The sequence below is a fragment of the Recurvomyces mirabilis genome (genome assembly GCF_035927965.1).
Source record: "Recurvomyces mirabilis strain CCFEE 5264 chromosome Unknown scaffold_16, whole genome shotgun sequence".
NCBI lineage: Eukaryota > Fungi > Ascomycota > Dothideomycetes > Mycosphaerellales > Teratosphaeriaceae > Recurvomyces > Recurvomyces mirabilis.
In genome coordinates this window covers 394,017-408,477 of record NW_027041950.1, presented here as the reverse complement: position 1 = coordinate 408,477, position 14,461 = coordinate 394,017, and the positions used below count along the sequence as shown (strand labels likewise).

Sequence of the window (14,461 nt, the reverse complement as noted above, 5' to 3'; positions counted from 1 at the left end):
AATGTCCCGGTATAAGATTTCGGTGGCATGATGGTCCGGCCAGGGACAAGAAAGTGTGTGATGTTGCTTGTGATTGATCAGACCGATCCAGTTGGCCGTATCCTGATGCTCAAAGGAACCATCATTCATACGTATCGGGCGAGCACATCACACATATTACCCCTGTACATCCTGCCGTAGGCCGTCTTGTCAAGTCCACGAACCGATACTCACAGCCACAAACTGCAGTATGTGGGTCTGCATATTCTTCCAGTCTTCTGAGCTGCCACATGGAGCCTAAGCGTGTACGAGCTGAGTCGATGATACCAGTCCAATCGGTCGGGACGGCAGCATGTAGTCAACAAGGCTCGTGAAGCTAGTGTGAGCCAAGCGAAGACGGCACAGGGGGGTTCTAGCCATACTCGCCGATCCACCACCGTTTATGTCTCCGCCCCCGAGGCCTCCATGCGGTAGGCGCTTCTCCTTACAGGTGGTACAAGCAATTTGATCGGTATCAGGGCCGATTTGATGTTATGACGAAAGATGGGGAGGCGTGAGTCTCGAACCAAACTTCTCTCTCGCCCTCCTGCTGTGTACCTGTCTCTCAAGCTCGTTTGTCTGGTATGGTCACAAGCGGTGGAGTCTCGCTTCCGCACGCAGACAGCCGCACATGGTCGCGCTTAAAATAGCAGCTCACCCGCAGAAGATGAACACTCGTATTTGCAGTGAAGAAATACCCGATGCGACGTGTGGGACAAGGTTCTCGCTCCCCACCATATAGCCTCGCAGCATGGAGGTACACAACAGCAACTCCATCTTTGATGCAGGCTGTCATCACTTTAACAGCGTTGCTTGTCTGCACTCCAAGGCCAAGATACCACCGTACGCCCACTGGAAATACTGTAAGATTGGCGTGGCGCAGCCTCAAAGTCAAGCCAAATCCCACGAAAGCGTATTCGATTAAGCTCAGGAGCCTATTGGCAGAGCGCCAGTCCATATTTCCCTCACGACCTCCTTCGCGCCTCGGATCCTACTTCCGCTCTGATCCGCTAGAAGTTGGACAATAGGTGTAATTGCTGAAAATCGAGGAGCGTACAGCCAACTCCGCTAGACATCTGAAAGGCTGTACGGTGGAGCAATAACAATATTCCACGCATCAGTACCGCGACAGGGCTGCACACTACAGCTCAAGACATCAGCGTTATCGCCTGCTCCTTCCCGGCCTTGTAAAGACGTAGCAAAGCATGCTATTGGATGCGCTGCCAATATCCGAGTCCTCATGCTAGATATATGAGATAAGCGCATGATGAATCACCGTAATATAATACATTCTTACTACATCCGGTCTTAAATACTTCTCAACCAGGAACGTGCATAGACTTCGCTACAGGGTAACAGGCAGAAGGTATTCAGCCGCTGGATCTACATTGCATCTCACTCGCCACTCAGCACGATCGAAGGCTGCCAGCAAGGAGATGCCTTGGCATCAGGATCTCAGCCGCACGCCTGGCGTAAAGCGTTCGTGAGATCAGCATCATTACTCATCATGACCGCCCACGCTGTGCTGATGTCTCATCCTGAGTACTGGTCAGACATAATGCTCGTCGGGCCCGAACATGGTGTTCTTCACCATCTACACTCCCTGCTCAAAGCTGTCCTCCATTTCTACTGACACACTGTACCGATATTTTGAGTGGCTTCTGCGTCAACTGGGAAACCTGTGATCGCTACGTTACGAGCTTGTATTCACCAGACTAGACTTTCAGAAGTGTCGTGACCGACCCGAGGGCTCCTTGAGAAGAGAGGTTCAATACAGTATGGCTAGAAACGGCTGTTCTTACATCGTACTGTGAATTTCCTCATACATCACGTATTCGACTGGTCGAGGATGTGGGTGCAATTCCAATACCGTGTTCTTACGCCTTTCCCAGCCCAGGCAGTACTCTGTACACCTGGTATGTTGTTGCACTAAATCGATACACGACATCCTCCTCACGATGAAGCGTGAGCACTTTCTTTCTTCACTGCGCCCAGCCCCGTCATACTCCTACGTTTTCCCTCTTGTTTGTGCCACGGAGGAATAGCATTTCAAGCTGTGGCAAGTCAAGCTTGTGGCTATCTACCCATCGCAACTCTGTCCTTCCCTCTTGCATGCTTTGGTCGGCCAGCACCTGCTTCACTGCCTCAAATCAAGCGTTGCCTGGCAAGTCTATAGCCATACCATTATCAACTCCTGGCAGTCATGCGATGTAGGCAAGCATGACTAAGAGAAGCGTAATACCTTCACAGCGGCGCACTTGTGATTTAAATGGATTGAGCGCCCCGTCAGTCTTGCCAGGCCATGCCAAGACTCGAAGGCTCTCGCTGCTCACAACAGTGAACACCACCCGCGACAACTATCCTCCCGTCGCACTCGCAATCAATGGCCGCGCCCGAGTGCCCCAAATTGTGCTGCACACCAAGTCTCAGCATCCATGTATCGACTTGGGCCAGAACCCAGCATTTCACCTCCAGGCTTATAGGCACGACCAAGAACCTTCCATTTCCTGAACCCTTGATGCTAGTCTAACTGCAATGCTCGTTTAAAATGTCTGTTATGTCTGGCCATGAAGCTTCGAGCTCACGATCAAGGACTAAGAGAGTGCTGATGAGGTTTCTCCGGTTCGGCGAATGTAATAATGGGTTCGAGTGGGAGGATTCAGTAGGTGGATGATTTCTTGGTGGCATAGCATTTCCTGTTTGTCGCAACATACAGCTAGCCATAACGTGGATAGGAAAAAGGAGACCAATAGAGAAGTAAGGATGCTACCTATCTACCTTGTGTCAATATCGATGATTGAGAGTAGGCAACGTGCAATGTATTCCCACATCATTCCTGGTAGTGGACGCGGCAGGCGGTCTCTGCGTAGACCCAGAAGGACCTATACTCGACCTCTTGATACTCCACGGCCGTCAGATGTTCTTGTTGGTTTATAGACACGGGTTCTCGTGAAGGCAGATGTGAAGCACGTCCGAACAGAAGTGTTGAGGATGAGTCAGGCAGCGGAGCGGGTGGACCCTGGTGACGAGGTGGGTTTTGAGGTTAGAAAATGTCCCGCAGCACAAACTCTCAGAGTGAAAACTGGTGCGGCGGCTTTCCCTATTCACGGCTGTAAAGATTCCCAGATACCAATCATCCGTAGCAGCAGGTCTGCCATACAATAGTCTCCCGTCGGCATCTTCACCGAACTCGCCACCACTTCTTACAGGCAGAAGAGTGGTATCGATTAGCCCCACCAACAACGAAAGAAAGCGGGCAAGGCGCTGCCGTATTTGGGTATCACATTTTTCTTAACCACAACACCACACACATCTACACCTTTGAAAATGTCTGTCTCTGCATCCAAAGCAGCGCGCCAGGCCAAGAAAGCCGAGAAGGCCGCTGCCACCGGCAAGAAGACTCCCACCTCCCGCCTGGCTTCCAAAAACGCCTCGAAGAATACTTCAGCAGCCAATAGCGACGATGAGATCGAAAATGGCGTCAGCGAGTCCGTCGCCAAGATGGCAATGCAAGAGGATAAGGACGGCATTTCAGACCGAGTCACAACGGGTGTGCTCGCCTCCCTGGAAGCCAGCCGCGATGTCAAGATCACATCTGCCTCCTTGACCTTCCACGGCAAAGTACTCGTCACAGACTCGACACTCGAAGTCAACTATGGGCGACGATACGGTCTGTTGGGCGAGAACGGCTGCGGAAAGTCTACAATCCTCAAGGCCATTGCGAAGCGAGAGTACCCGTTCCCAGAGCACATCGACATTTACCTACTGAACGAGGGCGCCGAGCCTTCGAATACTGGTGCGCTCGAGTGGGTCGTGCAGCAAGCAGAGAAGGCGCTGAAGGATATGGAGTCACTGGCCGAGAAGATCTTGGAAGACGATGGTCCAGACAGCCCGAAGCTCGAAATCCTCTACGAACAAATCGACGGCATGGACCCAAGCACCTTCCACACCCGCGCCGGCCAGATCTTGACAGGTCTCGGCTTCAATAAAAAAACAATGGACAAGAAGACCAAGGACATGTCAGGAGGCTGGCGTATGCGTGTCGCCCTTGCCAAAGCCCTCTTCGTCCGCCCATCTCTCCTCCTCCTCGACGATCCCACCGCTCATTTGGACCTCGAAGCCTGTGTCTGGCTGGAAGAGTACCTCAAGAAATGGGACCGTACTCTCATCCTCGTCTCTCACTCCATGGATTTCCTCAACGGCGTTTGCACAAACATGATTGATATGCGGATGCAATCCCTGATCTACTACGGTGGTAACTACGATTCTTACATGAAGACCCGATCCGAGAACGAGGTAAATCAGCACAAGGCGTATGAGAAGCAGCAAGATGAGATCAAGCATATCAAGGAATTCATTGCCAAAGCCGGTACCTATGCCAACTTGGTTCGTCAAGCGAAGAGTAGGCAGAAGATTTTGGATAAGATGGAGGCGGATGGCTTCATCCAGCCCGTCAAAGTCGATCGAGTCTTCAGTTTCCGCTTCGCGGACGTTGAGAAACTTCCTCCTCCTGTTCTGTCGCTGGATAACGTCACATTCTCCTACTCCGGCAAGAAAGAAGACAACCTCTACGAAAACCTCGATTTCGGTGTCGACATGGATTCCCGTACCGCTCTTGTCGGACCCAACGGTGTTGGAAAGTCGACTCTCCTCCGTATCTTCACCGGCAAACTCTCTCCTACCTCCGGCTCTGTGAGCAGACACACTCATTTGAAGCTTGGAATGTACAGCCAACACAGCGCGGAACAACTCGACCTCAACAAATCCGCTCTCGATTTCGTCCGCGACAAATACCCTGCCATCAGTCAAGATTACCAGTACTGGCGCCAACAGATGGGTCGGTACGGCTTGAGTGGTGAATCGCAGACTGCGCTCATGGGTACGCTGTCAGAAGGTCAGAAGTCAAGGATCGTGTTCGCACTACTCGCCATTGAGAGCCCGAATATGTTGTTGCTGGACGAGCCAACGAATGGATTGGATATCCCTACTATTGATAGTTTGGCGGATGCTATTAACTCTTTCTCGGGCGGTGTGGTGGTTGTTTCCCACGATTTCAGGTACGTTTGGATAATCCCCTCGGGCCAGTTTTACAGATTTGGAATGCTGACGTGTTTACTGCAGATTGCTTGACAAGATTGCCAAGGATATTATGGTGTGTGAGAACAAGACTGTGACGAGGTGGGATGGCAGCATCGGTGCGTACAAGAACTCGCTGAGGAAGAAGTTGTTGGCGAGGGGTGGTGTGTAAGTGCGTGGCTATGCTATGGACTCTTACGCGCACATCACAAGGCATCAAGGCGCCCGAGGTTGACGAGGTGATATTGGGGTAGCACGCCTATCTGTGTGGACTATGCGCCATGCCAGAGGCGAGAGCTCCATGCTCCTGCCATCGTCTTCATTTGAAAAAGCATGCATGAGGGTCGTGTGGGAAGCGGTGCATTTGGCAGGATAGACCTAAAGGCGTTCCCCTCTTCTCGTCCTTCGTAGATTATGAATTACTCATCAAGAATGAACATGATTATCTTGAATTCCCCCCGTGTTCTAGATCAACGCCTCCAGATTCTACAACGGCGTAAGTGCAGGAGAACGTTGCGACGTGCGGGAGAGAATTCCAAAGGGTGTCTCGTTGGCGGTGAGACATGGAGGATCTCGGTAGGCTATATACGGAGTCAAGCCCGAGGATTGTCTTACAGCCTCAGCTGATGTGGCGTCTCGGGAAATTATGCTGATTTGCATCATAGCTGTTGTGGCGCGCGACTCGAGATGAGTATGATAAATAACACACACAGTCAAGAGAGCAAAGCGAAGTGGAGAGAAGAGTGAATGGGTTTGATGTGGTTTTCTTTAGCTATAGTAAGCTAATTTTGCTGGCCAAGCCTGGCCGCCGATGTACTGCAAAAGCAGCAATACAACTGCACGGAGCCGAGGAAGGCAGCATCATGTCATGAATATCATTACGCCTCAAGTAAAGCTGAGCGTGAACCAGCCTCGCCCATGGACGCCTGCTTATGATTGTGATGTGGCACACAACTCCTCACCGCATCGCATCGCATCGCATCGCCCTCTGCTCAGCGCATCGCGAACCACCCAGCACCTCGTATTTTAAGCACACTCGCACTTAACGATCCTCAGCCCACTCATTCTCGCGACGGATCTGCTCCTCCTCCTCTGGTGTGAAGTCGTTCTGAATGTTGAACGTCTTGCGGATCTCCTCGGGGCTCTTGCCCTTGATCATGTTGGCGACGGTCTTGCAGCCGACGTCCAGAAGAGCCTTAATGTCCATGTAGTTGGCGGCAAGGATGATCTCGAATAGCATCTCCTGGTCAACCTGCATGAACTTCTGGTCCCAGTCGTCGATGTCGGTCGTCTTCTTGCGGGAATCGGCGTCGTCGTCTTGGGTCGGCGCGGGGTCGTTCTTGTGGTGGGTGCACCATTCGAGGACTTTGCGTAGGACGGCTTCGGAGACCTATGGGAGTGAGGTTAGCACGTGAGCTTGAAGGTGAGTGAGGTTGAGTCGGTGAAGAAGCGCAACTCACGTTCATAATTGGGATGGGCTCCTCGCCTGGCGCGCCAAGGTCCTCGATCATATTCTTGATGAGCATGGAGCGCTCAGCCACCTTGCGCTCTGTGAGGGTAGGTCAGTAAGCGGTCAAATGTATAAGATCATAAGCAAAGGAATGACATACCAGTGAGGATCTCGACATTGTCACTGCTGACGAGCTTGACCTGTTGGTCGGCGGCTTCGGCAGACATGGCACTGGTACTCGATGTGGTAGATGTGGTAGATGTGGTAGATGTGGTTGATATGTGTTGTAGTTAATGTGGAAGGTTGTTGCCGCGGATAGCAAGAAGTTGGAGATTTGTGTGTTGCAGAAGTGTCGAGGTCGGTCGGGAGTTGATTCTTATAGTAGAGTGGTCGATGCCGACGAGCTTGGACCGGAGCTTACTCGATATGTTTGCTGTGAAGGTGAGAACAATAATAATGAAGCAATCGATGCAATCGGTGCCTGCGTTTGAATGAGGTTTGCGGTCACTGGAAGGCAGCAGGCGGGGCTGTCCGCACTAGTGAGGCTGACTCACGCGATGCACCATTACATTCACTTCAAAGTTGCATTGAATCTTTAAACACGTGACAATCTGCAGATATGTCGTACGGCTCACGTTTGGCTACACGCTGCCAGCATCTATTTGCTAGTCGCTCTCAAGTACGGCGTAGACAGATGGCGGCCTTCCGATAGAGTCGCATAGTCGAGCCTGTCGTTACTAAGCATGCAAGTGATCTACGCCGTGAGAGAGCCGCAAGGATCCACAGTATTGTGATCGACAGGCGGTATCATCTTCTGTATCAACTGCCATCTAATAAACTGACAATATATATCTTGTTGTACGATCTCTCGCCCAGCGATGGCCTCGTTCTGGAAATGTGGCTCGTGCTCACGCGACGCGTCGAAGACACGGAACCTCAGGTTTGCTCGCATGTAGTATCACCAATTCCAACCCACAATGGCATTCCGTCTGTCACACTCCTGGCCCTCCTGACAACTCGATCGCAAAATGTCGCGCAGACTATATCTCTTCCTCGTCCTGGTCAGGCTGTACTTCGCGCTGTCGCGCAGCTACATCCACCCAGATGAGCACTTCCAGGGTCCCGAGATAATTGCTGGTATCGTTCCATAGCCTCCCACAGTCAAAGAAGCCGCTCTGATGGCAAGGTAGGTGAAATCTTCGGCTGGCCTGTCTACAAGACCTGGGAGTTTACCTCCGAGCATCCTATCCGCAGCATATTTCCGTTACGCCTCATCTACGCACCGTCTCTCATCATCTTCAAATGGCTATGTCATGGTATGGGCTACGAAGCTACGCCGATGGCTGCCTTCTACGTGTTGAGGGGATTCATGTTCTTGTTAAGCTTCGTACTTGAGGACTGGGCCTTACATGAATTACTGCCAGATAAGCAGGAACGTGCCAGTGCTTTGCTTCTGGTGGCCTCATCATACGTCACCTGGACATTCCAGATGCATACTTTCTCCAACAGCATCGAGACGATTATTGTGCTATGGTGCTTAGTCCTTATGCGCCGCATGCAGCATGATCCGGAGCACACACAGGTCACACTGTGCATCGCGCTGGCATTCCTTGGAGTCCTGGGAGTCTTCAATCGCATCACATTCCCAGCGTTCCTCGTTGTAGCAGGTGTTCAGCTTCTACCACACCTATGGGCGAAGCCACTACGCATACCAATTCTACTAGGTGTAGCCGCATCCACGACAGTCATAGCTTTGGCTCTTGACACCGAGTACTATCATGGCCACCAGTTACGTTTCTGGCAATTATTCAGTACTGCAGTGTTCACACCAGTGAACAATCTGACCTACAACCTGGATCCAGCGAACCTCGCCCAGCACGGCATTCATCCATACTGGCAGCACTTTGTTGCGAACCTTCCACAACTGTTGGGTCCACTCTTCCCACTGGTATTTGCTCCAGGCCCCCGGAACACTCTATTCTGGTCGGGCATATCCGGTACGGCACTGCTATCCTGCTTCAAGCATCAAGAACCACGTTTCCTACTCCCAGCAGTTCCGCTCCTCCTCTCATCCATCCAGCTACCGAAACGCTTTGCTAAGATCTGGATAGCCACATGGATCGGCTTTAATGTACTAGCGGTCATCATATTCGGTCGCTACCACCAAGCAGGCGTCGTACCAGTACAAGCATGGCTGGCACAACAGGAGAATGTATCCGAAGTCTTCTGGTGGAAAACATACAGCCCACCTCGCTGGATTTCCGGAGAAGCAAACAACCACCTGAACACCACAGATCTGATGGGCATGGACGGCGACGAGATGTTCAAGCTCACCCAACACACAGCCGAGTGTCGTAGTCGGAAGCTCAACTTGCTGGTTGCGCCCTCGAGCGCGAGCTACCTGGATCAGTATAAGCATCGTTCTGGCTTAGTAACTTACCCGGAGTCAGCGGTGCCATTGGATCTTCTGTATCATTATTCGCGACATATCGGACTGGATGATCTGGATTGGAGTGAGGATGGCGTGTGGGGGACTTTGTATAAAGTGATCGGGAGGAGAGGGTTGGATGTTTGGGATGTTTCCTTGCGATGTTAAGTCTACGTCCTACGCTATAAGATGTCGGAGTCCGTGTCGACGCGCTTCATCCGGCTGCACTCTTCTCAATCGGATATGACGTTGCCTGCAATATGGCCGGCTCTCGCTCTCTGTGTATTCATGATACGGGTATGACCCAACGCTACGCCTGCCATTTGACTTTTGACCGCGTGATAGGGAACAATATGCGGCATAGCTATCCCACACCTGACTTTGCTCCTTTTCGCTCGCTCGGTTTGATCGCAAAACCCACCTACATGGCTGCAACAACGCCTTGTAACAGAGACAAACAACAAAGCCGCCAGAACCATCTCCAGCAATCGCAGCCTCTTACTCGTCGTGGCTGGCGCTCTGTAGATCCGCGGACGAGGTCGCTGCCTCTCTTCGCGGATACGAGGAATGTTGCGTCCGACCTGTGAGCGTGGTTCGTGGCTGACTACCAGTACAGGAGGCAGCAGAGCAAGGCTTTTATCAACCAGTCTGTAGTGTGGGAACAGGCTCGATGGGCAATGAGGCGGAGGCTTGGGGTGTTCTTGAGGCGGTGAGGCTGAGCGCGATTCGCGACATGTGTGGATGTATGGGCTTGGGGTTGAGACACTTGACATGCTGGCGTGAGGAGGGCCTCAAAGCACGAGTTGACGGTCAAGCAGAACTCGATGCAAGGCTGCCTGGCATTTGAGAAAAGGTAGGGTGAATCAGGTTCGACGGCCGCGCAGCCTTGTGGCATCTCAAATTACTGGTGAGGCTGCAGAAAATTCTGCTTCTGTCTTGCTTCGGAAGCGTGGACATGATGCTGAACCTGGTTTAGGATTCTACCAACGATGCAGAGTTACGGACCTGAATCATGCTGTCAAGGAACACCCTTCGTGCGTTTCTTTCATCTCTTCTGTATACGTGCTTCGTGCCTGCTGTTGTGGCGCAATGTTTAGCTATACAATCAGCGCCTGATTAAGCCAACCAGAGCCAAGACCACAGGCCAACCTAACACTAACGCCAGGACAATCACGATTACCAAAAAGGCACACCATTTTCGTGCCATTGGCGACTTCCGCCGAGCAGGAGGTATGTCGTGGGCCAGCAGCCGTCAAGCCTCGCGTGCCGCAGTGCCGCGTAGATGGTCGCTGGACTCGTCGTGAATGTTCGCCGCTGTGGTGTTGACTCGTGAATGCCAAGGCGTGTCGTCTGTATTGTGGTACTTGAACAGCGGTTCGGTGTATATGGGAGGAGTTCCTGTCCTTGCGTTGAGGTATGAAGCAGCAGGATACTGCGAATATGGTGGCGGGGGCTCCGGTGGCTCCGACACACCTGGCATCCTCAATATCCGTCCCTGCGATGTCGCCGGATCAAGCAATAAATACAAAGTGCCGATGACGGTGTGGTGTTATATGACATTGTTAGTCCATAAGTTTGATGCCGAGCTTAGCCTTGCGAGGACGTGATCTGGTTGCTGACGATCACAAGGCTTGTGGGTAAGGCAGCCTTGCATCGGGGCTGAGTCAAAAGCTCGCTACCAGTTGTGATGGCGAGACTAATCATCAGAAAGTGTCGCTGGCCACTTTGCCGGCAATTGCTGCGACGATGACGACCACAATCAGTACCGATGCGATACAGATCCAGTGACAAGAACTGCAGCCCTTGCGACGAGCTTGGTACGGCGTAGCTTGTATGTGCTGCGTTGGCCGCTGCTGCTCAAGGTCCTCGACAAAATGGCTCGTCGAGGCTTCGCGGCTTCGTCCTGAGGCCGTGTCTGCATGAGGCTTCGTGACGACACCGCGGTTTGTTGGAGGTGGATCTCGTGAGTAAAGAGGTAGAGCCTCGGGATCTGTGTTATGTGATAATGCTGGCTCATCGAATGAAGCCGGACGAGCTGAGTATGGTGGTGGGAGACGGCCGTCTGGCGTGGAGTGAACTTGTCGAAGTGGTGGCGAATGGTCAGCAATGTGGGCGGCTCGAGGTGTGGACACTCGTTGTTGTATTGGTAGCACGAACATGACTGAAGAAGCGATACGATTTGATGACAACTTCGAGTACTGAAACACGGCGACTGTCTAGAAGTACGAGCGGTGTCTATAGAACATGTTGCCGCCTTGCCATGGAATACCAAGATTGCACGGACCTCTTGAGGCCGCGCCTTCCGTAGTGGCTGTGTCTTCCTTTCACAACCGCAGCATGCTCATCTACAGCCCACATTAATATCTTTCGCTGCCTGTGCAATTCTGCTCTTGTAATATCTGGCGTGTGATCATCCTCGCAGTGGCCCAGGCAGCGGCCGTAGCATCCGGACAGTTTTGATGGTCGCATCTGCCATGACTGAGGTGCAAAACGCCACCAACATGCCAAGCTCCAAGAAACCGGATGACAGCCTCGTTTACTGAAGGAAGATCTGCGTGGTGCTCTCCATCAGTCGTAACGGTTTCGAGCCATGATGTTTCGTGACCCCTTCAGCCGCTCTCACCAACCCGCCCTCAAATACAGGATCCCGAAGATACCCATCAATAGCAAAAAGAATAAGAAGAAGCACGCGCAACCAGCACAACCCTTCTTCCTTGCAGCTGGTGCTCGTCTGACTTGCTGCTGTCGTTCGAGATCGAGCACCGGCGCTTCGACAGGAGGTTGCTTGTCATTGAGCCCGACTTCGTGGTGCGGGAACAGTGGTTCTGAGTAGCCGGGTAGTTGCTCCACCACGAGATCATGTGATGACGAAGATGTAGCGTTTGGGTGAGCATTGTAGGCTGGCGGGGGGACTTGGATGTCGGCCATGGTCAGTGGCGTTACTAAGGCAGTACTCGCGGACCTCTGTGGTTTCCTCAGTGTATTCTTCATTGATCAGTGAATGCAGGACTGCACTTTGTGAATGCAAGAGATACTCCAGCTAATCTATAGCTTAGCAGGTCTTTATGCCCTGCTTGACCGGCCGCAAGGCTGCGTGAGGGGGATTTAGGGCCACCTTCGTGGCTGTGCATAAAAATGTGACACCACAGCCCGACTTCAGGCATCATTGCGTGATTAGTATCCAAAAACTTCTGTCTGTGAGGAAGCCACATCGGTCTATCAAATTACCATCGTGCTGACATCTCTATTGGCCCCCAGCTTGCTCCGTAGCTGCAACGACCTTGGCAAGATTTCGCTTACACAGCTCTTCTTCCTACCCTTCGGTGACTCCATTGAGACATGCAAGCCGTGACTAGGATGGGGAGGTACTCGACGGTGCCTAACGGCAACACGATGAGGCAAGATGATGAGATTCACTTTTACAAAGCTAACGAGATCATTTGTCTGTGTAAGAGGCATAATGATAGAGTTTGTAAAAGCTCAGTAATTTGCCTCAATCGAGCTCGCAAGTCCGAAAATTTGTCGTCAGCTGCAGTCATACGATGGTGGTAATCCTCGAAGTACATAGCAAATCCTCCGTCCACACCACCTTCCGACCCTTCCTGCTGTACAGTCTAACCATCCACTTCATCTCACGACATCAATCAGCTTTGTCAACGAGACCCATGCTTTTCCATAAGTCAGACATACCATGCTAGCTATATAAACCATTGACCCTTAAGCAGACCATCTACTCAAACCACAGTCGCTATCATTTCTTTGGCGATTCTTCGTCTTCCTTGGATGGGTTTTTATCATCTTCTTCTTCCCTCAACGGATTTACACAGTTCTCGTCTTTTTTGGGCGGCTTGTGTCCACATCCATCCTTCTCATCTGTCCCGGTAGGCCCAGCAGCATTCCATCCGGGCTTATCACCACCCGTCGATACCGCTCCATCGGATGGCTGCGATGGATCCGCAGCAGAAGAGGAGGCACGCACTATCACTCCGTTTGCGACCAACGTTCCCGGCCCATTGTAAGCTGAATGTGCAGGAAGTGGAGCGGCAGGCGGAGCGGGAGCAGGAATCCACATCCAGGCCGGCTGGCCGCCATTCACCGTGACAGGCCCATGATATACTCCGGCTCCTAGGCCGGCTCCTGCCAAGGGTACACTAAATCCCATTCGTATTTGGGGTTGAGTTGGTGCTGGAGGTGGTGGCGCAAGCTCAGTGTCCTCAAGAGCCGAATCTCGACGCGGCGCCGTGGTCACCATATGTGTAGATTTTATGCAGGAATGCAGAGGTACTGTTGGTCTCCCTGAGTCCTGCTTCAAGATCAGCGAGGAGTACCAGGATGGTGAGCTCTTGTTAATGATACTGGTACAGCAGTGACTAGCGAGTCGTGAGATGGGTACTGGTCGTGTCCACGAACCTTGAAGATAAGTGCTTTTGTCCCTAGTCAAAGACGATATTGACAGAGCACAACGAAGGCAGGATTGAGTGGCGGAGTTTTGTGGCGAGGAAGAAAATCAAGCAGCAGAGGAGGAGCTACATGAAGATCTCGTTCGTGAAATTAAACCTACCTTCCTACCATGTTGGCATGGAAAAGTGCCTGAGGCCAGACGCTAGCACGCCAGGAGAGCATGATAGCTTAAACAGACTGGTACCCATTTCGCTACCCAACCTGACCAAACGGCGGATCAGAAGATGAGGACTTCCGAAGTCACGTTGTCACATATGCACCACACGCCAGGGGGCTAGAGATCAGACACCTCGACTCACGACAGCGGAAGTAGACAAGAGCCGCGCTGCGTCCCAGTCTGGGTTCGAAGAAGCTTGGAAAGATCTTCTTGGCGCCAGCCAATATTATGGCACCAGGGCCTTGATCACGAATCCGTGGAGCTTGACGCGTTGATACAATCGCCAATTGACTATTCACGGAGCTTGCAGTCATCATATCCTCTCCAGAATGAGGAATGGACGATCACATGCCACTCTGATCCATCGAAGGCGCGCTCAACGAACCACGGAAGGAGCTTCGGAAGCTATAAGCTACGTGATTGAGCTCGAAGACTGATATGAAGGCTTTTGTCGCAACCTCGGTGATTTTGCCGTTCTAGGCTGCGCAAGCTCTTCCTGTGTACTCCCTTTGTACAGGCCTTCCAGAGTGCCGGCCTTGAGTGCCGGCGACCGATCGCGAGGCGCGAAGCGTGGGTCTGACAAGCTACCAAGCAATTCCGCATTACGAGCTCTAGAAGGTCGGACCGGCAAGAAGTATTCCGACGATAGCAGCTGTTGAGTTGTGTGTTGTGCCCGGTCATTCAAGTCGACTTAAGCGGATCAGAAGTGGTTGAGAATATTGCGCAGAAGAGACATCTCACGAAACATCCAGACGAGTCGCCAGGCCAAGATTACAAGCTGTGCAGCATCAATCCGGCGATTCGAGTGTTGGTGACATACGCTTCCTCTTGTCGCACTATTGTGCTTTCGAGATTTTGAGATCAAGCGAAA

At 52.1% G+C, this 14,461-nt stretch overlaps 4 protein-coding genes across 4 annotated transcripts; 2 read left to right on the top strand and 2 right to left on the bottom strand.

Moving 5' to 3' along the window:
* Positions 1-3,345: 3,345 nt before the first annotated feature.
* On the top strand, positions 3,346-5,266 carry ARB1 (ABC transporter ATP-binding protein arb1; the record flags this gene model as incomplete). Its single annotated transcript, XM_064839117.1, has 2 exons — positions 3,346-5,075; positions 5,140-5,266. The coding sequence occupies 2 exons, from the start codon at positions 3,346-3,348 to the stop codon at positions 5,264-5,266; spliced, it is 1,857 nt and encodes a 618-aa protein (XP_064693365.1).
* An 870-nt stretch (positions 5,267-6,136) lies between these two features.
* On the bottom strand, positions 6,137-6,771 carry LTS14_006420 (uncharacterized protein; the record flags this gene model as incomplete). The annotated part of the gene is made up of 3 exons (XM_064839116.1): positions 6,137-6,484; positions 6,555-6,643; positions 6,705-6,771. 3 exons carry the CDS (start codon positions 6,769-6,771, stop codon positions 6,137-6,139), a joined length of 504 nt encoding a protein of 167 aa, XP_064693364.1.
* An 801-nt stretch (positions 6,772-7,572) lies between these two features.
* SMP3 (alpha 1,2 mannosyltransferase) lies at positions 7,573-9,140 on the top strand (the record flags this gene model as incomplete). Its single annotated transcript, XM_064839115.1, has 2 exons — positions 7,573-7,681; positions 7,735-9,140. 2 exons carry the CDS (start codon positions 7,573-7,575, stop codon positions 9,138-9,140), a joined length of 1,515 nt encoding a protein of 504 aa, XP_064693363.1.
* A 3,583-nt stretch (positions 9,141-12,723) lies between these two features.
* LTS14_006418 (uncharacterized protein) lies at positions 12,724-13,224 on the bottom strand (the record flags this gene model as incomplete). The annotated part of the gene is made up of 2 exons (XM_064839114.1): positions 12,724-12,915; positions 12,952-13,224. The coding sequence occupies 2 exons, from the start codon at positions 13,222-13,224 to the stop codon at positions 12,724-12,726; spliced, it is 465 nt and encodes a 154-aa protein (XP_064693362.1).
* Between the last annotated feature and the right edge of the window lie 1,237 nt (positions 13,225-14,461).